General features: G+C 44.5%; 2 protein-coding genes across 2 annotated transcripts in view; one reads left to right on the top strand and one right to left on the bottom strand.

The window, feature by feature from the left end:
- Positions 1-6,774: 6,774 nt before the first annotated feature.
- Snf8 (SNF8 subunit of ESCRT-II) lies at positions 6,775-22,182 on the top strand. The gene is given in 8 exon segments (XM_029566067.1): positions 6,775-6,935; positions 7,261-7,311; positions 11,007-11,145; positions 13,796-13,900; positions 19,933-19,966; positions 19,968-20,118; positions 20,964-21,038; positions 21,964-22,182. Coding segments are annotated over 8 exon segments (747 nt in total). The 5' UTR covers positions 6,775-6,881; the 3' UTR covers positions 22,102-22,182.
- A 1,164-nt stretch (positions 22,183-23,346) lies between these two features.
- Positions 23,347-27,424, bottom strand: part of Ube2z (ubiquitin conjugating enzyme E2 Z) — a 19,646-nt gene continuing 15,568 nt past the window's right edge. The window contains exon 7 of the mRNA XM_008838296.3: positions 23,347-25,322. Within this exon, the coding sequence (XP_008836518.1) occupies positions 25,152-25,322 (171 nt within the window). The 3' untranslated portion in view covers positions 23,347-25,151. The remainder of the gene's footprint in view (positions 25,323-27,424) is intronic.

Genomic DNA, 27,424 nt, shown 5'->3' with positions numbered 1-27,424 from the left:
CTTGGTGCAAAGGTTAAGAACACTGGATGCTCTTGCAGAGGACCTGGATTTGGTTCCCAGCACCCACATGGTAGCTCTCAACCATCTGTAATCAGCTCCAGGAGCTTCAACATCCTCTTCTAGCCTTTGAGGGGACCAGGCATACATGTAGTACACTTACATACATGCAGGTAAAACATTCATATACACACAAAAAAAACCCAAATAAATCCTTTAAAAATTATTTTTTTATTATTAGTGTCCATGTGTGCATTATGTACCACAACACACATGGGAAGTCAGAGGACAACCTTCAGGATTCAGCTCTCTTTCTATTTTGGTCTCTAGTTGTCAGACTTGCCCTGTTTTGTTTGCTCGTTTTTTGTTTGTTTGATTGATTGTTTTGTTGTTGTTATGTTTTGGGTTTTTTTTTCCAGACAAGGTCTGACTGTGTAGTCCTGGTTGGCCTGGAGCTTGCACTGTAGACCAGGTTAGCCTCTAACTCACTGAAATCTGCCTGCCTATGCCTTCTGAGACCTGGGATTAAAGGCACATGACACCTGCCATCTGTTTGTTAGTTCTTTGAAACTGTTTTTCAATTCAACCCAAGCTGGCTTTGAGCCCACAGTTCTTCTGTCTCAGCCTCCTGAGTGCTGGGATTTCAGTCCTATACTGCCATACCTTGCCATGTTAAAGAGCTTAGATTGACTCTTCAGTACAACATTAAAGTTCATGGAGGATTCAAAGCAGGGCATGTAGGGGATCAAATTGCATTCCAAACATTGCAGACATTGGCTCTGAAGACAGAGGGCTACAGTGAGATGAAGTGGGAAAGGAAAACTAGCTGCAGGCTCCTGTAGGACTCCAGGAGATGGATAATGCAGTTTAGATGAGATAGTGGGGTGGAGGAAGTAGATAAACCTTCAAAAGTGCGTCCTTTCATCCTCTAGTTAAAACCTGCAAAGCTGCGAACTGCTGCCTCTCCAGATGGTTTCTGCTCATAAAGGGCAGGGCTCTCTTCTTTTCCACATTAGGAGGCAGAGGCAGGTGGATCTCTGTGAGTTTGAGGCCAGCCTAGTCTACATAGCAAGCTCCAGGACAGGCAGAGTTACATAGTGAGACCCTGTCTACAAAACAAAACAAAACAAAACAAAACACAATCTTAAAAAAAAATAAAACCTTTTAAAAAGACTAAAAGAGACTGGAGAGATGGCTCAGCACTTAAGAGTACAGGTTGCTCTTGCAGAGGACCTGGGTTCGATTCCTAGTACCCACATGGTTTGCTAACAACCATTCTAATTCCAATTCCAGGGGCTCTGACGCCCTCTTCTGACCTCTGAGGGCATTGCATAACACAGGTGCACTTAGATACATGCAGGCAATACACTCATACATGTCAAAAAAAAAAGACATCTAGGCATGGTGGAGCACACCTTTAATCCTAGTACTTGGAAGGCAGAGGCAAGTAGATCTCTGAGAGCTCAAGGCCAGACTGTTCTACATTGCAAATCCAGGCCAGCTGTGGCTACAGGGAGACCCTGTCTCAAAAAGACCAAAAAAACCAAAACTTAAAACCCAGCCCAACCCAGCCAAAACAATGTCACAAAACCAGTAAAGGATACAAACAAGGGGTTAGAAAGATGGCTAGGCAGTTAGAATTACTGGCTACTCTTCCAGAGGACCTGGGTTTGATTCCTAGCACCTGCATGGTAGCTAATATTCATCCCAGATTCCAGTTCCAGGGGATTTCACAATCTCTTCTGGCCTCTTCAGGCTTTGCACAATACAGGTGCAGTTACATATATGCAGGCAAAACACTCATACATATGAAAAATAAAAATAAATAATTTTTTTTGTTCCTTTGAGACAGAATCTCCCTGTAGCCCCAGCTGACCAGGAAGTCACTATGTAGACCAGGCTGGCTTCAAACTCACAGAGATCCATCTGCCTCTGCCTCCCAAGTGCTGGGACTAAAGGCATGCTCCACCATGTCTGGCTAATAAATAAAAATTTTAAGAAAGATACAAACTAAACATGGAGGCAGAGACCAACTTGGACTACATAGCAAGTTCCAAGTCAGGGCTATAGAGTGAGATCTTGTCTTCAAACAACAATGAAGACCAAGGACAAGAACGACACCAAAATCCCACAAACAAACACCTTTATCTTAAAATAAAACCAGAAAACAAGGGCATTAGTTTACAATTAGGATGTGGCCAACAGGATTGTTTGAAGGATTGGGGCAGTAACCTAAACCAGCAGAGAAAAACCACCAGAGGTCTGGAACTGTGGGGATGGAAGAAAATGATGGTGTGAAGGCACTTGGCTCACCAAGGTGGTGTGCGTGCGTGCGTGCGTGTGTGTGTGTGTGTGTGTGTGTGTGTGCACTCATGTGCAGTGTTGAGGATAGAAGCCAGTCCTTAAGCTTGCTAGGCAAGTTCTGAGCATGCTTGCCAAGCACTACACTCTAAGCTACATTTCTACCTCCAAACTCTTCTCAGATTGAATTTAGCCTGAGGGCTGCCAGTTTTCAAACTCTGGACTCCAGCTGGCTTCTAAATTTTTATTTTTATTTTATTATTTTTTTTAATTAATTTTTTATTTATGTGTATGCATGTATTGCCTCTGTGTAGGTAAGTGCACCCGTGTCATGCAATGCCCGCGAAAGACAGAAGAGGCTGTTGGATCCCCTGGAACTGGAGTTACAGACAGTTGTTAGCTGCCATGTGGTTTCTGGGATTCGAACCTGGGTCTTCTGCAAGAACAACCAGTGTTCTTAACCGCTGAGCCATCTCTCCAGCCCCCTATTATTATTTTTTAATACTTTATTTATTATTTTTATTTTGTATGTATGTGTGTATTGCCTGCATTTAGGTAAGTGCACCCATGTCGTGCAATGCCTGAAGAGGGCAAAAGAGCCTGTGGGATCCCCTGGAACTGGAGTTATGGAAGGTTGTTAGCTGACATATGGGTGCTGGGATTTGAACCTGGGTCTTCTGCAAGAGCAGCCAGTATTCTTAACTGCTACTCCATCTCTCCAGCCCCCTAAATTTTTTGTTTTATTATCATTGTGTGTATGATGTGTGTTGGGGGACATGATTGTGCCTTAACATACGTGTGGTGGTCTGAGGACATTTTAGGGAGTCAGAACTCAGGCCATCAGGCTTACACAGAGAGTGCCTTTACCTGAAAAGGCATCTTGTGAGCCCTACAATTGATTCTATGTTCTCATCCAGCTCTGATATCCTTTGTTTGCTCTCTTCTAATTTCTGAAGGCATCTGAAGTCTGTACCATGCAGTTTAGGGGACATCTTTGCTCAGAGAATTTTGTTGTTTATTTATTTAATTTAGTCATTCCTCTTTCCCCGCTTTTTCTTCACTTTTTAAATTACATTTTTGTGCATTTCATATAACAGATCTTAATCAAATTTAGACCCCTCACCCCTCCTTGATACCCAAACTCCTCTACCAGATTTCAGGTATTCTGTCATATATGTAAGTACCCAGATGTTCCTTAGTGCAAGTTCATCCATTGGAGTCTAGTCAGCATATCTAGTTACTCCCTTAAAGAAGATCTACTCTCCCTCACTCCATTCCCCCTTTTCTTGTGATGACAGGGATAAGAACCCAGCACTTTAACACTGAACTACACCTCTATCCTTACTGTTTTTAATTTTTAAACATTTATTTTTTCATATCATTATGGCAGAAACCAACCTGCCATAATGATATGATTTTATTTTTATAAAGTTTCTTTTTTTGTTTGTTTTTTTTGAGACACTGTCTCTCTGTAGCCCCAGCTGGCCTGGAACTCACTTTGTAGACCAAACTGGGCTGGAACTCACAGAGATCTGCCTGCCTCTGCCTCCCAAGTGCTAGTATTTAAGAGCAGCCAGTGTTCTTAACGGCTGAGCCATCTCTCCAGCTGCCCTATTTTACAGATTTAATTTTATTTACACATGTGCATGTGAATGTGTGTATGCAAGGTCAGAAGAGAGTGTCAGATCCCTTGGAGTTCTAGAGTTATAGGAATTTGTGAGAAACAAATGTGGGGGCTGGGATCCAAACCCTGATCTTCATGATAGAGCAGCAAGTGCTCTTAACCTACCAGGGAAACATCTCTCTACTCCCTACATTTATTTATTGTATGTGTATATCTCTTGGCATCATGTACCATGGAGCTCTTGTTTTAGTCAGAGAACAACTTTCAGATGTTGATTCTCTCCTTCCAACTATGTGGGTTCTGGGAATCTAACTTAGGTCATCATGCTTGGCAGCCAAGGCAAGTGCTTTTTTCTGCTAAGCCAGCTCAGTAGCTCTCTTATTATCTATAGTGAAGGACTCAGATTTTATTTTTCAATACTTTATTGTTTATTTTTATGTGTGCGTGTATTGTCTGTCACTATATGTAAATGTAACCTGTCATGCAATGCCTGAGGAGGTTAGAAGAGGGCATCAGATCCCCTGAAACTGGAGTGACAGCTGATTGTTAGCCCCTCTGTGGGTGCTGGGAACTGAACTTAGGTCCTTTACAGAATAGCCAGCGCTCTTAACAATTGAGTCATCTCTTCAGTCCCACACTCAGATTTTATTAAAAATACGTTTTATTTCTTGAATTTTGTGTTTGTGTGTGTGTGTGTATGTATGTCTATTGTTTGTGTAAGTGCTTGTACACATGGAGGTACAACCTCAGGACCCACCATCTTGGCATTATTTATTTATTTATTTATTTATTTATTTATTTATTTATTTAAGCACACCTTAAGCATGCCACAGTTCAAGGGTATAGAGATGAAAGGACAATTTGCAAGAGTCAGTTCTCTCCTTCTACTATGTGTATCCCAGGTATTAAATTCAGGTCTTCAGGCTTGGCTCTCTTGTTTTTGTTTGGGTTTTTTATTTGCTTGTTTTTTTTGAGACTGGGTTTCAAGTAGCTCAGGCTGGCTTCTAACTATGTAGCCAGATCTGGCTTCGAACTCCTGATCCTCCTGTCTCTCAAATGCTTAGAGTTGTGTACCACGATGATCCATTAGAAATTACCTTATTTATTTATTTATTTATTTATTTTTGAGACAGGAGCTTACTATGTATGTAGCCCTGGATGGCCTAGAATTCACTGTGTAGACCAGGCTGGCCTCGAACTCACAGACATCCACCTGCCTCTGTCTCTGGAGTGCTGGGATTAGAGGCATGCACCACTGTGCCCAGCCATAATTACTTTTTTAAAAAATATTTTTTATGTGTATGTGTATATTGCCTGCATGTAGGTTAAGTGCACCCCTGTCGTGCAATGCCTGCAGATGACAGAAGAGACTATCGGATCCCCTGGAACTGGAGTTATGAACAATTGTTAGCTGCCATGTGGGTGCTGGGATTCGAACCCCGGTCTTCTGCAAAAACAGTGTTCTTAACGGCTGCGCTATCTCTCCAGCCCCCATAATTACTTTTTTTTGGTCTTTTTGAGACAAGATCTCCCTGTAGCTGCAGCTGGCCTGGATTCACTAATGGAGACTAGGCTGCCCTAGAACTCACAAGATCTGCCTGCCTCTGCCTCCCTAGTGCTGGGATTAAAGGCGTGCACTACTACGCCCGGCAAGCCCCCATAATTACTTTTTTTGGAAAATATATTTTAGTGATTCTTCATGATAGAACTTACTGTCTTGGGCTGAATTCTATGCCTGAATTCACATAAAGATGGAAAGAACAGAATCCACGAAGTTGTTCTCTGACCCTCGAATGGGCACCGTGGGACTCCTGTACACACACACATCACATACACACAGAAGCAATAAAGAAAAATAAAAAGAACTTATTGTCTTGCAGAGAAGTTTGGTTCTAAATTTCTTTGGTCTTGGATGTCTGAGGGAAGTGTCAGAGTCAAAAAGTTTTTTCCCTTCATTTGTACAGTGCTCTTTCTATGGGCCGGGTATTACAAAAGGCATTTTGTAAACATGTTTTTAAAATTATAATCTCATCTAAAGCCTCATTTTAGCCTTTTAGGAAAACATAGTAATAGGTATTAACCATGCACCACACTGCCACCATGAGGTAGAAGTCCATGCAGTTAAGCCTCCTGGCCACAAGGACACAATCCACTCTGCCTTAACTGAGCTTATCGCTTGGAATCACTTGCAGAGATTCTAACTTGTGTCAAGAGCTGACTTGCAGTTAAAAACTTAAACCCATATGGCTTATATGCAGTTCAGTAATTTAAGAGATTCTCTGATCTCTTGTAAGAATACAATAATACCAACTTCTGAATTCGAGGATCGTGAGAAAATAATAAAGCATGTTGTGGAGTGTTTAACACAAAACGGTGGTAATTTTGAATTATGTGATATTTTAAAAAAAGATTTATTTGTCCTACTGGCTTTTACTCAATACGACACATTCAGCCGGAAGTGGTGGTGCACTCGGGAGGCAGAGGCAGGAGGAGGCCTGCGAGTTCAAGGCCAGCCTGTTCTAAATAGCAAGTTTCAGGCCAGCCAGGGCTAACATGGTGAGACCCTTTCTAAGGGGGAAAAAAAGAAAAAAAAAAAAGGCACCTTCCATGGCTAACACAGAGCCTGGTAGATGACCAGGAACATCTGCTGCCCGGCAGCCGCGGAAGCAGCAGGACCCCAGCCGCCGGCGTTGATGGGATGCTCGGGACAACAGTAGACGTGCAGGGTCTGGGCCTCCGCGGTCACCGGGGTAAGGAGAGCGCGGCCCCCAACTAAAGGCGGGGCTGAGGACCGTGGCCGGACGCTCTTCATCCCCGGCGGCAGGAAATGAGAGTGGAGATTTCCGGCGCGCACAGATGACGCACGGCCCGGGCTTCCGCATTGGGAGCTGGAGGTGGAACCCGGGACGCCGAGAGCTGGGGTCCGGGTAGTGGAGCGGCCTGCGGGCCAGGGGTGGTGATGCACCGCCGCGGGGTGGGAGCCGGCGCCATCGCCAAGAAGAAGCTCGCCGAGGTGAGCCCGCGCCTCACCCCCAGAGGCCTGCGGGCCCCCGGCGCAGAGTTGCTTTAAATCGTATGTGGCAGAGTCTATGGAAGACAGACTTCCCGGACGTCCGGGAAGGAGCGCATATCGGAGTGTCAGGATCCCCAGACCCCCAGCCTTGTCATCTTCCCAAGATTTGGCCACCGACGGAAGCCGTCGATTCTGCTCCCACCCGTGTTACCCGTAAAAGCCATTTAAGATAGACCCTCCCTTTTCGTACTTCAGCTGTGGCAGCACAGTAATGGGAGCCCAGCGCCCCCCAGGCTCAACTCATACTGGTCTTTTTGTCTGACAGGCCAAGTATAAGGAGCGAGGGACTGTACTGGCTGAGGACCAACTGGCCCAGGTGAGTGATTGGAAGGCTCCAGGCAGGAAGGGAGGTGGAACAGGGCTGATCATCACACTTTCGGTGTCTAGATTGTCAAGAGGGAACTAATAATGGGTGTCTGGCAAATCTGGATTTCTGCGCTTCTGTGAACATCTTTGAATGATTAGACTTGTGCATTTCCCCTTTCTCCTTCCTCTATATTTTATTACTTTTCCTTTTTTGTTATTTTACTTTAATAAAAAGTGGGTTTAGGATGTAGCTCAGAGGTAGAATGTTTGCCTAATATTCTCAAGTACTTGTGTTCTATTCCCAGCACAGCAAATATATAAACAACTTTTTAAAAAAATCAGAGATAGCTCCTGTTTAGAGTAGCAAACGGTCTCTCTTCCTTTCCCCTCCTTGAAGTTAAAACATAGTGCTAATGGGGCTGGAGAGATGGCTCAGCGGTTAAGAACACTGACTGCTCTTGCAGAGGACTTGGGTTCGATTCCCAGCACCCACATGGCGGCTACAAACCATCCTTAACTCCAGTTCCAGGGGAATCTGAAGCCCTTTTCTGACCTCTGTGGCATTTTGTGACATGGGTGCACTCACTTACAAGCAGGCAATACACTGATACACATAAAATAAAAATAATAAAATATTTTTTTAAAAAAAGATTGTAGTGGCCTCTGTAGAAATTTGTGGTTCTAACAGGGTATTTATTTATTTTGGTATATCGAGAAAGGGTCTCCCTGTAGCCCCAGCTGGCCAGAAACTCACTATGTAGACCAGACTGGCCTCAGTCTCACAGAGGTCCACCTGCCTCTGCCACCCAAGTGCTGGGATTAAAAGCATGTACCATCACACCTGGTCCGTAACAGGGTCTTTTAAAAAAAATTATTTTTTATTATGTGTATGACTGTATTGCCTGCATGTATGTAAGTGTACTGGTGCTGTGCAGTGCCCTCGGAGACCAAAAGAGGGCATCGAATCCCCTGGAATTGAAGTTACAGATGGTCATTAGCTGCCATGTGGGTGCTGGGAATTGAACCTAGGTCCTCTGCAAGAGCAGCCAGTGCTCTTAACTGCTGAGCCATCTCTCCAGCCTCCCTAACAAGGCCTTTAAAGTTTATTTTATTTATTTGTATTTTTTAGGTATATGAGTGCTTTCCTACATATATGAGTGTATCATGTGCACACAGTGTCAGCAGAGATCAGAAGAGGGCATTGGATCCCTTGGACCTGGAGTTTTAAATTGTTCTTAGCTGCCATATGGGTGCTGGGAACTGAACCTGGGTCCTCTGCAAGAACAACCAGTGTTCTTAATCACTGAGCCATTTCTCTAGCCTCCTGACAGTCTTTTTGTGATAGTTACTATCAGGTAGTCATAGCTGTTAACTCTTCTTTCATAAGTTCCTGATGTTATTTACTTTCTTCTCCTTCCCTCCCTCCCTCCCTTTGATAGAACCCATTATGTAATTATGTAGCTTGAGCCAGCTTGGAACTCACTATGAAATCATGATCCTTCTGCCTCATCCTGGGGTTTTATTTTAAAGCTTTTTTTTTGGTAGAGTTGACACAAGAAACTCCATTTTGATTTTAAGAACTTTCAGATTTCTTTCACACCAAGAAAAAAGGAACTCTTATTCCTAGTTTGGAATTGAGGACACCGAGGCATTAAGTAATTTACTCAAGATTATATGGTAAGTGGCAGAAATTTTTTTTTTTTGAGACAGGGTCTCATGTTGTCCAGGCAGGTTTTGAACTTCTGATCTTCCTGCTTCACTTCCTGAGTTGCTGGAATTACAGACATATTTCACAATGCTATCTTAATTATTTAATTTGTTTTTGTCCTGCTGGGACTTTAACCTGGGGCTTCATGCATGCTAGGCAAGCTCTCTACCACTGAGCTTCATCCAAAGCCCTATTTGTTTAATTATTTTAATCATTTTATTTTAATTATCTGAGATGGGGCTTGCTATGTTGCCCAGGCTAGTCTGGAACTCCCAGGCTTGGATGATCTCCCAGTTAGTCCCTGAATAGCTGGGATGCAGGCCTATAGCACCACATCAGTTTGGAGTGCTATTTGATTTAGATCTTTGAGGCTCTTACTTTAGTTTTTTTTTTGTGGTGCTTGTTATTAAAGCCAGGGCCTGACCCATGCTGAGCATGTGATCCATGACTGAGCTGTGCCCCATGCTGTCAGCTTTTATTTGAAATATCTCACAATAATGAAAATTACTTAACCTGTGGCATCTACAGTGTCATAACATCTAGGCACACAGGAGGGTGTATGAGAGACGGGATACATTTTTCTTCTCTAGCACCTACCTTTTCTGTACATACTCTGAATGTACTTGAGTATTGTGATTGGTAAAGAGGAGGAGGTGGTGGTTCAGCTGGAAAATGGGCCCTTGAACTGAGGAAAAATAGAAAGATAGAATGTCTTTAAAATTTTTATTTTATTTTTAAAGATTTATTTTTACTTTCATGTGTATGAGTTTTGCCTGCGTGTATGTAAGTGCACCATGTGCATGCAATGCCCACAGAGGGCTTTGGATTCCCCTGGAACTGGAGCAGTAAGCGGTTGTCAGCAGCCATGTGGGTGCTGGGAACCAAATTTAGGTTCTCTTAACCACTGAGAGAACTCTTTGGCCCCACACCTAATTCTTTTTCTGGCGTTGATTCCCAAAGAAGTCCATGACTCGGGTTCAGTAACCACTGCAACCCCCATGTATCTCAGCCTTCATTCTTCCTTTTAGTGGCTAGATGACATTTCTTCTTATGGGAACACTATATTCTCTCTCTTCTCCCTCTCTTAAAACTTACTATATAGACCAGGCTTGTCTTGAACTCTCAGAGATCTGCCTGCTTCTGCCTCTGACCCAGCCCTGTTCTCTGATTTTTAAGACTAATGGATTGTCAAGTGTACCTTCAGTTTAATAAGTTTTTCTGGGAAGAAGAAAAGAAGCTATACATGTTGATTGTTAGGACAGGGATACAGGAAACAAAAAACAAGACACAGATTTCAGAATGGAGGAAACAAAACTCTGCAGAAGCAGGGATAGGAAGAGGGCACAAAGACAGGTGTCTTGGCAAATGCCTGTAAATTCAGTGCCTGAGAAGTGGCAGAAGGATCAGGTGTTCAAGGTCATCATCTGCTAATCAGTGACTTTTAGCCAAACTAGGCTACATGAGACCCTGTCTCCAAAAAGGACAAAAACTAGTGCTGGGTGTGGTGGTACATGCCTTTCATTCCAGCATTTATTTGGGAGGCAGAGGCAGGTGGGTCTCTGAGATCAAGGCCAGCCTGGTCTACATAGTTCCAGGCCAGTTGGAGTGCAGGGAGACCCTGTCAGAAAAATAAAAAACAAACAAACAAACAAAAATCAAAAAACAAGACACAGTAAACTATATAATGTTGTTATTTTAATTTTATTGTTGCATTTATTTGTGTGTGTGTGCATGACTGTTGTGTGAGCTCCTACTACAGTGTGGAAGTCAGAGGATAGCTTGTGGGAGTCAGTTGGATGGAGAGTCTTCCATCCTATGGGACCCAGGGATTGAACATAGATCATTAGGCTTGGTGGCAAACACCTTTACTCATGAGCTATCACACTGGCCGGAGACTGGTTATTTTAGACTTTCTTCTGCCTCTGGGCTAGGGACCTATTTTTGGTCTCTGATGATCATTTGGGTTGCCTTCATCTCCCCCTTGTCCATCTTAACAGATGTCAAAGCAGTTGGACATGTTCAAGACCAACCTAGAGGAATTTGCCAGCAAGCACAAGCAGGAGATCCGGAAGAATCCTGAGTTCCGAGTACAGTTCCAGGACATGTGTGCTACCATTGGGGTGGATCCTCTAGCCTGTAAGGACTTTTTTGTATAGGGTCCTGTGCCCTTGTAAGGCCTTTGAGAGACAGACACTCACCTGTTATCATCACTGCTGGGGGGGCATCCTCTAGATGGTCCTGCAAGGAAATATGGAGGACGTTGCCTTTAGTGAGCACCTAGGATGTGGTGTGTCCTGTCTGATGGGGAAGTTGGAAAGCCTGGAGTGTGGGCCGAGTAGTTTGTGGGTGTCATCCTCCCTTGGATGGTCTTTTGTAGTGGCCTGTTTGTTTGTTTGTTTGTTTGTTTGTTTGTTTGTTTTGAGACAGGGTCTCCTGTAGCCCTAGCTCTCACCAAACAGACAAATGGCTGTCCAGGGGGGAGTCCCAGGGGCCACCTGTTTCTTTCTTCTCAGTGCTGGGATTACAGACTCTTGCCACCAAGCTCTGTTTTCTACATTCTGTTCTGAGGCTCACATTTCATGCCCTCATGCTTGTAGGGCAAACACGTTACTGTCACAGCCATCTTCCTAGCCACTTCTCCCCCCACCTCCCTTAACATCTCTGGATCTATAAGCTGTCTCTCTCCTATTAGCCTGGTTACATATCTTCTTACCATTTGTGTTCAGAAGTGAGTTTGGATTCTAGTGTCACTTTGGCCTGAGCAAAGAAAAATGGGCCCAGTCTGGTCTTTTTCAGACAGGGTCTCCCTGTAGCCCCAGGTGGCCTGGAACTCACTATGTAGACTAGGCTGGCCTGGAACTCTCAGAGAGCCACCTGCCTCTGCCACCAGAGTGCTGAGATTAAAGGCTTGTGCCATCACGCCCGGCACAAAAATAATTTTTTAGGACAGTAGTATGGGATCATGCTGTTGGACAACAAAGAGCTATATGGAGGAGAAAGTAGATGTTTCTCGATCCTGTCCTATAATTATAGATGTTAAGTACTATTGGTAGTTTAAGGTACAATTGGTCCCTGATTTAAGGTGTTTCTGTGTTGTAGTTCCTGTTAAAATTGATTTATTTAGTATATGCATATGAATATTCATATGCATGTATGTATGTGTATACTACATGCATGCCTGGTGCCCTTGGAGATCAGAAGAGGACATTGTATCCCTTGGAACTGGAGATACAGATGGTTATGAGCTGCTATGTGGGTGCTGGGAGCTGATCCCTGGCCCTTTGCAAGAGCAGCAAGTGCTCTTAACCACTGACCATTGCTCCAGCTCCTGTTGTTTTTTTGAGATAGGGTTTGGGTATGTAGTCCTGGCTGGCCTGTAACTTACCATGTAGCCAAGGTAGCAGTCCTCTTGCTGAACCTCTTGAGTAGTAAGATGAAAGGCAGGAACTACTATATCCAGTTTTTCAAAATTATTTTCTTTTTTCTTTTTTTGTGAGACAGAGTCTCATGTAGACTCTGTAGATGGCCTCAAACTAGCTGTGTTGCCAAGATCTTGAACTCATAATTCTCCTACCTCTACTTCTCAAATGCTAAAGTACAGGTGTGTGCTACCATGCCCACCTTAGAATGAATTTTCAGTTTAGAGTGGGTGGGTTTATTAGGACATAATCCCATTGTATGTTGAGGAGCTTCTGTATATCTAGACAGCTTCTTTTTTTTTTTTCTTTTTTTGGTCTTTTTGAGACAGGGTCTCCCTGTAGTCCCAGCTGTCCTGGAACTCACTATGTAGACCAGGCTGGCCTTGAACTCACAGAGATCCACCTGCCTCTGCCTCCCCAGTGCTGGGATTAAAGGTGTGTGCCACCACTCCCGGCAGCTTCTTTTTATTTATTTATATTTGTGTGTACGTGTGTGTGCCTACGTGTGTTTATATGTACCGCATGACTGCAGGTGCCCACAGAAACCATAACAGGATGTTGGATGCCCTGGAACTGGAGTTACAGGCAGTTGTGTGCTGGGAACTGAATCTAGGTCCTTTGCAAGAGCAGCAAGTGCTCTTAACCTCTAATCCACCCTCTGGCCCCTAGCCAGTTTCTTTTTGTTTGTGTCTATGTGTATGTAATGAGTGCGTACATGTTCAGGTGCACATGGAGGTCAAAGAATAACCTTGGGTGTTGTTCCTTAGGTGCTTTCCACCTTCTTTTTGAGATGGGTCTCTGGCTTAGAATTTAGCTAGTAGGCTAGGCTGCCTATGTAGTGAGTCTCAGGATCTGTTTATCTCTGCCTCCTTAGCACTGGAGTTATAAACCTACTCCATGTGCCTGGCTTTTGTTTGTTTTTGAGACAGTGTTTCTCTGTAACCCCAGCTGACCTGGAACTCACTATGTAGACCAGGCTGGCCTCACTCACTATGTAGACCAGGCCTCACAGAGCTCTGCCTGCCTTTGCCTCCTGAATGCTGAGGTTAAAGTTGTGCATCACCATGCTCTGTCCATCCCTTTTTTACCCCCTTGAGTCAGGATCTCATGTATCCCTTGCTGGCCTCAAAATGTCTCTGGAGCTGAGAATGGTCTTGAGCTGCTGACCCTCCTGCTTCTCCGTTCAGAATGCTGGGATACAGGTGTGCACTCTGTGTTGATATGCCTGGCTCAGAGGCTCTTGAGTTGTAAGTAGAGCAGGACTTAGGCTTAGGATATCCCACAGGATAGATATTTTAATCCAGTGTTGAAAAGATGGAAGGAATGAAAATGAATGAATAATCTACCTTTTGTTTTTCTGTCTTTAGCTGGAAAAGGATTTTGGTCTGAGATGCTAGGCGTTGGAGACTTCTATTATGAGCTGGGTGTCCAAATTATTGAAGTGTGCCTGGCCCTGAAACATCGGAATGGAGGTAAGGGTAGTTGGGTCTTGTGGACTGGGCTTTAGAGTTCTCTGATTTCTGTCCTGTAGTCTGCATGCCTGCAAAGTCTCGAAACATAGCTCCACAACCAAGGTTAAATAATAGGAAGGTGGGAGGTTGGCCTTATGCTCTGGTATACAATATGTCTGGGTTATGTTCTTATTGTGACTATAGACCTGCCCTGTCTCTGAAATATGGTGATGCCAGCAGAGTCTCCGAGCTCCCTAGAATCTGACCTTAAAGCCTGATCAGCTGAGTTTGATCTCTGGAACCCACATAAAGGTGGAAGGAGAGAATTGAGTTCACAGAGTTGTCCTCTGACCTCTGTATGTGTTGTAGCACATGCAAACTACCCATTCACATAATACATATAATGCACAGTAATAATAAATAAAAAGAAAATTGATCATCTGGCTGAGCCTGCTGGGGGCATACCCATAATTCCATCACACAGAAGGCTGGGGCAAAATCATGAATTGGAGTTCCGCCTGGACTAAATAAATAGTTTATTTATTTAATAAACTACCTGGGTTATACAATGAGTCCCTATCTCAATAACACAAAACAAAGCCAGCTGTGATGTAGTACACTTACAATCCTAGCACTTGGGAGGTAGAGGCAGGAGGATCAAGAGTTCAAAGTCACCCTCAGATACATAGTGGAGGGTGGGCAAGACCTTCTCTCAAAGAAACGAAACAAGGTGCCGTTTGGTAGCACCATCTTTTCTTTCCCTTTTTTAAAATAACATCTCACTATAAATCCCAGGTTAGCCTGGAACTTGTATTTTGCTTGTGCTGGTCGCAAACTTGTGATTTCTTCTTCCTTAGCCTCTTGGAGTGCTAGAATTACAGGATTGAGACACCATGCATGGCTCTATCATCATCTTGTATTCTTTCCACATTTTATTTGTTTAATTAGAAATATGTATATGCGTGAACACATGCCACAGTACATGTGTGGAGGTGAGAGGACAACTTTTGGGAGTTGATTTTCTCCTTCCATGTCCATCCTGGTACTAGAATTCAGGTCATCAGTCCTTGTGGGAGACACCTTTACCCACTGAACCATCTTGCCAGCTCCTCCATCTTCTTTTTCTTTTCTTTTTTATTGTATTTTATTTTATGTGTATGAGTGTATTGCCTGCATGCATGTAAGTGCACCCCTGTCATGCAATGCTCACAGAGGTCAGAAGAGGGTTTTGGATCCTCTGGAACTGGAGTTTCAGACAGTTGTTAACTGCTGTTTGGAATCAAACCCAGGTTCTTTGCAAGAGCAGTCAGCGCTCTTAACTGCTGAGTCCATCATGGCAGAGAGGCATGGCAGCAAACATGGCTAGAGAAGGAGGGAAGCAAAGCTCTCATATCCACTGTGTAGACCAGGCTGGCCTTGAACTCACAGAAATCCGCTTGCCTCTGCCTCCTGAGTGCTGGGATTAAAGGTGTGCGCCACCACGCCTGGCTCTTTGTTTTTTTTTAAGTTCTGTGTGTGTGTGTGTGTGTGTGTGTGAGAGAGAGAGAGAGAGAGAATATGAATATGCCATCTATGTGTGAGTGTCTATGGAGGCTAGAAGACAGGCATCAAATACTTTGGAGCTGGAATTACAGGTTTTTGTGATGGGAATAGAAGTCAGGACCTCTGGAAGAACAGCAAGTGCCCTCATTTGCTGAGCTATCTCCCCTGCCCCTTCATTGTTTTTTCAGGCAAGGTCTCACTATGATCCCGGACGGGCCTGGAAATTCATAGTCTGCCTCAGTCTCCTGAGTGCAGGAAATGTAGGCATAAGCCACCATGCTTATCTGCTGCCTTTGTTTGAGGTTTTCCTGGGCCTCCCCTACTAAAAATTCTTTTTTTTTTAAAATTTATTTTATGTGTATGAGTGTATTGCCTGCATGTAAGTAAGTGCACCCGTGTCATGCAGTGCCAGCAGAGGATAGAAGAGGCTGTCGGATCCCCTGGAACTGGAGTTGCAGACATTTTTTAGCTGCGATGTGGTTGCTGGGATTCAAACCTGCAAGAACAGTTTTGTTTTGTTTTGTTGTCTGCTTCTGATGTTTTTCTTTCTCCTTTCTTTTCTTTCTTTCTTTCTTTCTTTCTTTCTTTCTTTCTTTCTTTCTTTCTTTCTTTCTTTATTTCTTCCTTTCTTTCTTTCTTTCTTTCTTTCTTTCTTTCTTTCTTTCTTTCTTTCTTTCTTTCTTTCTTTCTTTCTTTCTTTCTTTCTTTCTTTCTTTCTTTCTTTCTTTCTTTCTTTCTTTCTTTCTTTCTTTCTTTCTTTCTTTCTTTCTTTCTTTCTTTCTTTCTTTCTTTCTTTCTTTCTTTCTTTCTTTCTTTCTTTCTTTCTTTCTTTCTTTCTTTCTTTCTTTCTTTCTTTCTTTATTTCTTCCTCCTTTATTTCTCTATTCTTTTATTTATTATTTTAGTTTGCATGCATTAATGTATTGCTTGCATGAATGTAAGTGCTCCCATGCCATGCAATACCCGGATGTCAGATGGGGGCGTTACTGGAGTTACAGGCAGTGGTTAGCTGCCATGTTGGTGCTGGGAAGTAAACCCAGGTTTCTGCAAGAATAGCCAGTGCACTTACTGCTGAGCCATTTCTCCAGTCTAAAAAGTGGGGTTCTAAGGGTGTGCTCAGTGGTGGAATGCTTGTCCAGCATGCACAAGTCCCCCCTGACTTCATCTCCAGCTCTGGGGAAATGTTTTACATTTGAACTATTTTTTTTATTTTATGTGTATGAGTGTTATGCCTACATGTAGGAAAGTGCACCTGTGTCGTGCAGTGCCCACAGAGGACTTCGGATCTTCTGGAACTGAAGTTACAGATGGCTGTTAGCTGCCATGTGGGTGCTAGGATTCAAACTCTGGTCCTCTGCAAGAACAGTCAGTGTTCTTAACTGCTGAGCCATTTCTTCAGCCCCTTAGAGCTTTTAATTAAAAAAAAAAATTTTTTTTAAGTGAATGCATGTATTACCTGCATGTAGGTAAGTGCACCTGTGTTTGTGCAATGCCCTCGGAGGACAGAGGAGGCTGTCGGATCCCCTGGAACTGGAGTTACAGACAGTTGTTAGCTGCCATGTGAGTGGGTGCTGGGATTTGAACCCAGGTCTTCTGCAAGAAGAGCCAGTGTTCTTAATCACTGAGCCATCTCTCCAGCCCCCCTAGAACTTTTTATTCTCTATTCTTCCTATGTCTATGTTAGCTTTGGAAGTACTTTCATTCCTCTGTGTGATAAGAAAACATTCCTTTTTTTTCCCTTTTTCCTTTTTTTTGATGGTATTGTGGATTGAACCCAAGGGCTTATGCTAGGCAAGCACTCTATGACTGAACAACACCCTTGGACCTTTAAAAATTTTTGTTTGAAACAGACAGTCATGTATCCCACACTGGCCTCAAACTGCAGCAGAGGATTACCTTGAACTTCTGAGCCTTTTTTCCCCCATCTTTTCTTTTTCTGTTTTTGGTAATTTTGAAACTGGGTCTCCTTTTAGCTCCAGCTGACCTGGAACTCGCTATGTAAACCTGGTTGGCCTCGATCTCCCAGAGACCTGCCTGCCTCTGCCTCCCGAGTGCTGGGACTAAAGGTGTGTGCCACCACACCTGGCTCCACCTTTTCTTATCACTATTATTTATTTTTATTTTATGTGTATGTTTTGCCTGCATGTATTTAAGAGCACCCATGTTGTGCAGTGCCCAGACAGGCCAGAAGAGAGCATTGGATCCCCTGGAACTGGGAGTTAGATAGTTGTTACCTGCCATGTGGATGCTGGGAAACCAACCTGAATTCTTTTCAAGAGCAGTCAGTGCTCTTAACTGCTGAGCCATCTCTCCAATCCCTATCTCCATCTTCTTAAAAACCAAAACTTCATCCCACACATACACATAAAAAAAAAGAAAACAGGTGCAGTGGCTCATGTCTGTTATCCTGGCTACTTTAGCGGCTGTGGCAGGAGGATCACAAATTTGAGGCCAGTCTGGGCAACTTGTCAAGACCCTGTCTTAAAATGAAAACATTTTTAAAATTTATTTTTATTTTATGTGTATCAGTGTATTGCCTGCATGTATGTAAGTGCACCTGTGTCATGCAGTACCCATGAAGGACATAAAGGGTGTTGGATCCCTGGAATTGGAATTATGGATAGTTGTTAGCCACTATGTGGGTGCTGAGATTCAAACCCAGCTCTTCTGCAAGAACAACCAGTGCTCTTAACTGTTGAATTATCTCTCTAGCCCCTTCAAAATAAAAATTTAAAAAGGAAACTGATATGTGACAAGCCTGTGATCCTAGCCCTTGGGAGGCAGAGGCAGGATTGCCCACAGTTTGAGGCTAGTCTGGTCTACATAGTAAGTTTAGGCCAGTAAGGCTGTCTCAAAAACCCAAAACTAATAAAAATAAAGGGTCAGCAAAAAAAATTTTTTTTAGCTGAGCACAGTGGTGCATGCCTTTAAATCCTAGCACTTGGGGAGGAGGCAGAGGCAGGTAGATCTCCAAGACTTTGGGCTATCCTGGTCCACATAGCACATTCCAGGCCAGCCAGTACTACATAGTGAGATCCTATCTCGAAAAAACAAAGGGTTGGAAGCCAGACATGGTGGCTCATGCCTATAATACCAACACGTGGGACTCTGAGGCAGGATTGCTGAGTTCAAGGCTGTAAAATGAGGCCATGCTTCAAAATACCACACATACTCAAAAGCTGGGAATGTAGCTTAGTTGGTAGGAGCTTGTCTACTATGCATGAAACCTTGGGTATAGTCCCCAGCACCACGTAAAGTAGCTTAGTGATGTACATCTGTGATTCTGGCACCACGGAGATGGAAGCAGGAAGCTCAAAGTCATTGTTAGCTATAGCAAGTTTGAGGTCAACCTGGGCTACGTAACACACATACTCAAAAGCTGGGAATGTAGCTTAGTTGGTAGGAGCTTGTCTACTATGCATGAAACCTTGGGTATAGTCCCCAGCACCACGTAAAGTAGCTTAGTGATGTACATCTGTGATTCTGGCACCACGGAGATGGAAGCAGGAAGCTCAAAGTCATTGTTAGCTATAGCAAGTTTGAGGTCAACCTGGGCTACGTAAGACCCTGTCTGGGGGAAAAAAAAAAAAAAAGGTGACTAGGTTGTAGCTCAGTGGCAGAACTAGTATGTATGTTGTTTTGGGTTTGATCTCTAGCACTAATGAAAATAAAAATCCATTTCTCAATTAAAATTACTACATGTATTTTTCATGCATATTTTTAATGTGCTTGGGGCTCTACATGCTCTTGAGATTATTTGTGAAGGAGCCTAGAGTAAGCACCTAGAAAGGCTGGGGACTGAGGTGAGGATCAGGTGATGGGGCGTAGATTGATCTGGTTGGCCAGTTTCTGTGAGTCCAAGTTGAGAAAAGATAAATGGTCGTTCTAGATGTAGCTCCCAAGATTCCAGCCCAATGTGACATTATGAAGACCTAGGATATTAAAAAAAAAAAAAAAAAAAAAAAGCAACGGTAAATGATTGCAATGCCAGGTGTGGTGGCGCATGCCTTTAATCCTAGCACTCGGGAGGCAGAGGCAGGCAGATCTTTGTGAGTTCAAGGCCAGCCTGGTCTACATAGTGAGTTCCAGGACAGCTGGGGCTACATGGAGATCTGTCTCAAAAAGAAAAAAAAAAGCTCCCCCAAAAAGATTGCCAGCCATGCCATTGTACACTGGTTCTTAGGAGGATGAGCTGGTGTGATAAGAAACAGATTTCTGTCTCCTCTAGTGTATAACAAGAGCATTCTAATCATGAAGTTGTCTCCCTGGCAGTGGGCATTAATCTCAAGTGTTTGTGCTTTGTGATCCACACATTGTTGAATGGGTTTTCTTTTTCTCTGAGTTAGCTGTCAGCTAGTCAGAAAGGGTGGCAAGACTGGATAGAATTTCCAAGGGGGAGTAATCAGCTGTTGCCATCTTTAAAAATGGGTGAGTGTTCTCTGGTTTGCTGTAGTTCACACTGCGGCCTTTGGCTGTTGTTTTACTCAGAGCTGAGTGTGCATCACTGTCAGGTCTGATCTGCCAGGTGTCTTTAAGCTGCTCTTCCTCACCTCAGAGACGACCTGATCAGGGCCATCAAGAAACTGAAAGCACTGGGCACTGGCTTCAGCATCATCCCTGTGGGCGGCACTTACCTCATTCAGTCTGTTCCAGCTGAACTCAATATGGATCACACCGTGGTGCTGCAGCTGGCAGAGGTAGGGGGGTGCCTTTGAGAGTGTGAGTGGCAGCCTAGGCTGGAGTCAGAGTGGTTCTTATCTGCCTGGTACACAGGCCTGTTACAGAGGCTGTCTTCTTGATGAACTACTCAGGCCTGTGCTCATTCAATAGACATTTATTGGGCATTTACAGAGGCTGTCTTCTAGACATTTAATAGACATTTATTGGGCATAGACAGGGGTCACACAGCCTCTGCCCTTGAGCTTACAGTCTAGTCAAGTAGACAGACATGCAGAGACCTAACTATATTTCATAGAGGAGATGAACCCTCCCAATGGCTTAAACTAATTTTGGAGCTTCTTAAGTTTTAAACTTTATTACAACAAATTTTAAACTTTGTGACTTTGTCATTCCTTAGCATGATCCCCATCCCATCCCCGACTTAAAGAACATGCATTAACCTTAATTCTGTAATATAAAACAAAAGTAGATGAGCAAGGGGCTTTTAATGGAGGATGGGTAGGGTGAGGCAGGGAGTGGATGTATATTTAAATATTTAGATGAAGTTTAGAATTACCCCCATTCCTTCCCTCTTGGTAATTCATTCTGAATCTTCCCTTGGCATACCCGAGAGTTTGTTGAGGAAGTCTAATTTGGTATCTTAAAAGTGCCTCACACCCTGCTATTTAGGACTGAACTCCCCAAACTTGCCTCTATTACCCTGAAAGTCACTTTGATCTGCTGGGACTTTAGACATTCTCTGTGCTCTCAGGCTTGACCCAGGGTAGCCTGGCCAGATAAATGGGCTGTTTCTGGGCAGATGCTGGGCTCTAGGGAACAGGCACTGTCAACTGATTTAAGTCCCTATTCCTCCTTCCTCCAGAAAAATGGGTACGTGACTGTCAGTGAAATCAAAGCCAGTCTTAAATGGGAGACAGAGCGAGCGCGGCAAGTGCTGGTACGTGATTCAGTCACCCAGAAGAGATGGGCCCCAGTTAGGAGGTGGGCTTCATGCGGCAGCCACTTGTCTTGCTCTGCTCCTTCTTGCCTGGAAGGCTGCTGCTATAGCACTAGCAGTAAGCCCAGCATGTCTGTGGATGGCACTGAGAAGGCAGAACTTACTAAGGCTGGCCTCTGACCCAAGTGCATGGAATGCTAACTGCCTGCTATGAGGGACCAACCATTCCACTTGCTCTCCCAGACACATGGAACCTGGAGCTGTCAGTCAGGGGCATAATACCGTTGATGATGGAAATTATCAATAGAGAATTGGCTACTTGCTACTAAAGATCATTACCTCTGTAATTACAGACTATAAGCATTGCATATTATGTGTGTATAATTTTGTATATAAACTTGTGCTAGTGAAACACTACTGAGGCTGAGAGACAGCAGGATAGAGCAGCCCTGGTTTCAGCATCTTTTTCCTTCTTAGCAGTTCACTTGTCCTTGCACTTCATCCGCAAAATAGGACATAAGTATCTGCCTGATCGTATTGGACAAAGCTCATCTTGAGTGTGTTTGCAGCTTAGGCATCTAAGTTCATTGTAGTAAAAATATGGTCCTTCCCATTCTCAGCCAGAATAACATCCCCCACTTTGCTCCAGGGAGAGGAGATAGAGGTGGCAATTCCAAGGCTAGACGGCAAATACTGCTGTAGCCTTGCTTTCCACTGTGCCCTGGCTTTACCTCTTCTCCCCTGGCATTGTTTTTCACCTTGGGCCAAAGCCAAACCCGATCACTCCCATTTAGGTATGTAATTGAAGGCACATGTAGGCTGTCTGCACGCTTCTCAAAAGCTAAAGTAGGTTTCAGGGCTGCTTTGCTCCCATGATGTACTTATAACCTTTCCTTTCTCAAATTAGTCCTACTCTTCCCTCCAGGAACACCTGCTGAAGGAAGGGCTGGCCTGGCTGGACCTGCAGGCTCCAGGGGAGGCCCACTACTGGCTGCCAGCTCTCTTCACAGATCTCTACTCCCAGGAGATCTCAGCTGAGGAGGCCAGAGAAGCCTTCCCTTGACTGAGTGCAGAGGGGTACACAGCAGCAGGCCAGAGGGGAGACCTGTCTGAATAAACCTGGACAGTTTTGTTTATAAAAAGAGCTAAGTTCCAAGTTTTTCTTTCTTTCCTCCCCCAATACTTTATTTTTAAAAGTGCCTTCACATCACATCTTTTTTGGAGGAAGCCTCAATTTATCCAGTAAGGATAACAAGCAAGCACATAAAATGACTTGCCCAGAACATCTAGATTCAGAGGAACTGGGCCCAGATGCACTGTCTCCTGGCTAGCCTTGAAGCAGCTGTGAGACACATGAGCACTTCTGATTCAAGTCCCACATTCTTTTGCATTCAAACAGACCTAGACTCTCATGGTATTTCAGTCTCTTCCAGTGTCTTCTATGGATGTTCTAGGATAGGACAGACTGAACTATGTGAAGGAAACCAAAGTATGGTGTTAGGAGGAGGAAAGCACTGGAACTTGAGGGGAATCAGTCAATACTGCATTTTGCTCAAATTTCTTCCTAGCCCCTGCCCCTAGACCAGGTCCTGCAGGCTCAGTGGCTAGCAAGGGGACTTCTTAATGCCTACCCTGTGCTTCTACACACACTAACATTTTGTCCTTACAGTAACTTTCTGTTAAGCAGGTATCCTCAATGTCATAGCTGAGTCAAAATAAGCTGATGGCTAGAGGCCGTCAGCTTAAGCAGGGCCAAAGTTAGAGCCTTATACCACTAACCCCAGAGCCCACCTTCCTCTATCATGCTTTGTACAGCACAGGCTGGCAGAACATACGTATGCACAGACATTTCCTACACATATGGTCAGCCAAGAGGAAAAAGCCTTGCCTCAGAAAAAAAGATTCTCCCCCAGTGAGGTGGTCATGGGGAAAAGGATGGAGTTTACAGTCCAGCAAGTGCTGGGTTAGTACCAGGACGCTGAAATCCAACAGCTTCTGCATTTAGACACCCTTCCCTCAGCAGACACACAGCCTGGGCCGTCTGACTTCATCTGTACTTGCAGGGGACACACATTCCTGTTGCAGAAGAGCTTTCTTTTGAAGCCAGTGACTGTTTCTTTCATTAGTACTACAGCCTCAAAAAAGTGCCATTCCATTTCCAATCCGTACAAAGTGAGCCACTGATAGTCCCCCCACCTTCACAGGAGAACCCCCGCCCCAAACTCCAGCTTCCAGACCCAGCTGAGGTGTGGCAGTTACCAATTCCGTGTTTTCTTCACAAAAACCTTCCCATAGCCGCAGGCACCTCCTCATTCTGCCAAAACAAATTTTATTGCACCAAAAAGGAAAAAAAAAACAAAACAAAACTTCATTTATGTACAGTCAGATATAAAGACATCTCTTTGACTCCTGTGCATATATTTCCTCAATTTAAGATTAGGGAGTAAAAGTCAGGCTGCTATGCCAGACATGCTCTGCCCCATGGCAGGGCCAAGGAGAAGATTGTCACTTGAAAATGGGAACACTCAAATGGATAACAGACAACACTGGACCCATAGCCCAAAGGCTTTCTCTGCCCTGGACTAGCTCTAGGAATGGAAGAGGGAAATTGGAAGCAGGGTCCCTTTTCAAGTCTCTCTGTTGAGACCCAGCCTTTAGGTATCCAAGATAAACTTCTGTTCCCCAAGTGAACTGCTCCCTGTCCAGTTCCTCTGCTTCCTGCCCTCCCAAGAAGGTCCCTGTTTGTGCCGTCTCCATTTCTCCATGGGAGTTCTATGATCCACAAAGCAGAGACCTTTGTTTATAGCAGCGGGCAGAGCAGGTAGGTTATCCACTCTTCCTCAAGGTGGACACTGAATAGAGGAGGGCCTGCATCATATGGATCACCAACCACCTACTGGGAGCCAGAACAAACTCTGGAAAGTAGAACACATCAAACTGGAAAGGATGGTTTCCTTTGACCTCCACTCCCTCAGGCATTTGAAATCATTTTTCTGACTCAACCAGCTAAAGGATCACTGTAGCTAAATACAGAGAAGCAACATAGCTAGGAACACCCTCAGAACCAGTGACAAAGAGCATCTGGGAGGAGGAGGCAATGAGGGGAGAAGCCTTCAGAGCTGAGACCTAATCCCCCTCTGCCACTGGCTGCCTGTGTTCCACACAAATCCCTGGGGGCTGAAGGGAAGATGGGATATATGGGCTGGGATGAAAATACACAAGGACAGCCAAACAAAATAAGGACTAGCATCAGTCTCCCAGGGCCCACCCTAAGAAACACCCTCATTGACTAGTGCTCAGGAAAATCTGTAAGGGACTACTTTATGTAGTGGCTTGAATCCCATACACGCTGCAGCTGCCTGTGTTGGGAACCTTTCAAATCAGTGATTGTGGGAACACAATACACAGCTTCTAGTGCCTGCATCGGCTTCATCAAGACCTGGGCTGTCCCGGTCTGGTCTACCAAACGCTGAGGAAATGGGGGCAAGGGAGAAAGGTGCTCAGGTGCTAGGTAAAGCTTACTGATCAGCAGCCTAGACTCCACCACTGTTCCTTCTCTTTGGTCTGTCTAGAACAGTGACTATAAATTAGGAAAAACAAAGTTATGCTGGCCCGTGGGAAATAATGGGAGAGGGGAGGGAGGAAAAGGGCGTTGGGAAGCCCTGCTTCAAGACTGAAGACAAAACGGTTAACCACCCAGACTGTGTGTCACAGACAGCCCCCCACCCCAAATTCCCTATGAACCACTTGGACATGCTCCCTCTTGGAATTGCAGTTTCTGTCTTCTCCTATCCCTAAGGAGCTGGCCCTGTGGAGAGGTGTGTTGGTTGTTTAGCTTTGCCAGGAGGCCATTGCTCCAGGTACTATAGCACAAGTACCTTGGCTCTGATCCAGGACTGAATATAGCCCCAGGTGCTCCAGCACCAAGGAGGTCATATTGAGAGCAGCCCCGACTCCCACACCCTGGAATCGAGCTGGCTTGCTTCTTGAAAGAGCCATCTTGCCAGATGCCATCACGTTTGGAGGGAGATGCACAGTGCCTCTCCATCCCTGGGGCGAGGGGAAGGGGCTCTGCTGGGATCTTGAATGGGGGAAGGAGCAGAGGAGCAGGGTCTAGACCCTCAGGCTCCCATGCAGGTCTGTCTCTGTCCCAGATGAGCTGCTGTCAGAGTCCATTTCAGCGTTCTCATTATGGAGCCTTTCCAGCACTTTCTGCCGAATCAGTCCCAGGCGCATCAAGAGGGACTGGTAGTCAAAGTGGCCTCGCTTCTCTCCAAAAGGGTCCTGTGGGGGAAAGGAGACGGGGATGGAAGATTCAAGTCTGTGGCTCAGGCTAGAGAGCAGTTTTGGACCCATGTGAAATGCATGCTCATCTTCTGGGCCACAGGGACAGAGGGCACAGTACAGCATAGGTGATCGATCCAAAGGGTTCCAAATATAATAATAGTATGCTACTACCCCACACAGTTCTAGCTTGGGCTCACGTTAAATGTTCGCATTCTTCCAAAGCAAGCAAATATGCAGAAGAGGACATGGGGGACAATTCTACATGGTCTTCTGGAATTTCTAAGACATCGAGGGAAAGGAAATTCAAGATGGAGATTATAATCATTAGGCACACCTGTGTTTTCAACTAACTTCTGAAAACTCAAGGAGGAAATAATCCCTTCCATCTTCTGTCCTAACAAAGGACACTCTGCTTTTCTAAGGGCACAGGCAGGTCAAGAACTCAGCAGTGCTGACTTCCCAATAAGCCCCTGTATTCTTCCTCAAGAGACCTATGACATTCCTGTCCAGGTTTCTCTGCACTGCTCCAGGACTGCCTAGCCTTGATCTCAGCCCTTGTCATTCTAGATCAAAGATCACTAAACATTTCAGAGAATGATCTAACTGTTCTCAAAGTATAAAAAATAACCTTAACTGGAAAGCTGGACAGATGGCTTAGCAGTTAAAAGCACTTTCAGCTCTTGTAGAAGACCCCCATGGGTTTGGTTCCCAGAAACCACCAGGCAACTCACAACCAACTCCAGTTCCAGGGGATCCACCACCACCTTCTGGCCTCCTCAGGCACTGTATACATGTGGTACACTTACATGGAGGCAAAACACTCATATACATAAAGAATAAAATTGAAAGAAAAAAAAAAAACTGAAGTGGAGGGTATTAAAAAATAAAAACAGGCTGGAGAGATGGCTCAGCGGTTAAGAACACTGGCTGTTCTTGCAGAAGACCTGGGTTTGAATCCCAGCACACACATAGCAGCTAACAACTGTCCACAACTCCAGTTCCAAGGGATCTGACAGCCTCTTCTGTCCTCCGCAGGCATTGCTCAACATGGGTGCACTTACCTACGTGCAGGCAATACATGCATCCACATAAAATAAAAATGAATAAAGTATTTTTAAAAATAAAAAAATAGAAACAAATACTATATAGGGACTTTGGCAGCAATCAGTGTGGCCAGGGTTCAAACAAATGGGAGATTTCTTGGCATGGCAGTCTCAAAAAACAACTTTCACTATTACCTCTGCTGTGTGCTCTCACAAAAACACAGTCCACACTTTTCTCTTTTGTGGTTTTAGGGATAGGGCCTGGGTGGGGCCTTGTATATTCTAGGCAAGCATTCTATCAATAAACTACACTTTCAATCTACTTCTTGCATCTCCACCCACATGTTATTCTCAGGAGCAGGTGTCAGTGGGTGCCAGTCATGGTCACTGAGAGATGGCTCATCCTTTTCATTCAGAGGGTTACAGTCCCCTTATTCAGGCTGTCTGTTCTCCCAAATGTCCGTGCTGTCATTGTTGGCTCTATTTTGTCCACTCCACTCCCTTTTCCCCAGATACTGCTTCTCCCATCCTGTCTCTAACTGAATGTTGTTTTCCTTCACTAACTGAATGTTGTTAATTGCTACTGGGTACCAGTGATGAGATTGCCTGATATGGAACAAACTCAGGGAGGCTTCCTCTATGTACCCTAAAAAAGGGGTTCAGGAAACAAGTTCACCGTGAGACTGCCTTGTCCTTTGTGCTTAAGTGAGGCAAAGCAGGAAGGTAGCAGGTCCTTGAAAGCAGGATAGAGAAGCTACCTTAAGGGTGAGTATAAGAATTGGAGAAAGCTTTAAAGAGTTGAAAATACTATATGGAACAAACTCAGGGAGGCTTCCTCTATGTACCCTAAAAAAGGGGTTCAGGAAACAAGTTCACCGTGAGACTGCCTTGTCCTTTGTGCTTAAGTGAGGCAAAGCAGGAAGGTAGCAGGTCCTTGAAAGCAGGATAGAGAAGCTACCTTAAGGGTGAGTATAAGAATTGGAGAAAGCTTTAAAGAGTTGAAAATACTATAGAGGGGCTTTGGCAGCAAAGTCTGTCAACTACCCAAGCCATCGT

This window comes from Nannospalax galili, unplaced genomic scaffold, assembly GCF_000622305.1.
Source record: "Nannospalax galili isolate Female #2095 unplaced genomic scaffold, S.galili_v1.0 scaffold95, whole genome shotgun sequence".
Taxonomy (NCBI): Eukaryota; Metazoa; Chordata; class Mammalia; order Rodentia; family Spalacidae; genus Nannospalax; species Nannospalax galili.
This window is presented reverse-complemented; position numbering and strand designations above follow the sequence as displayed.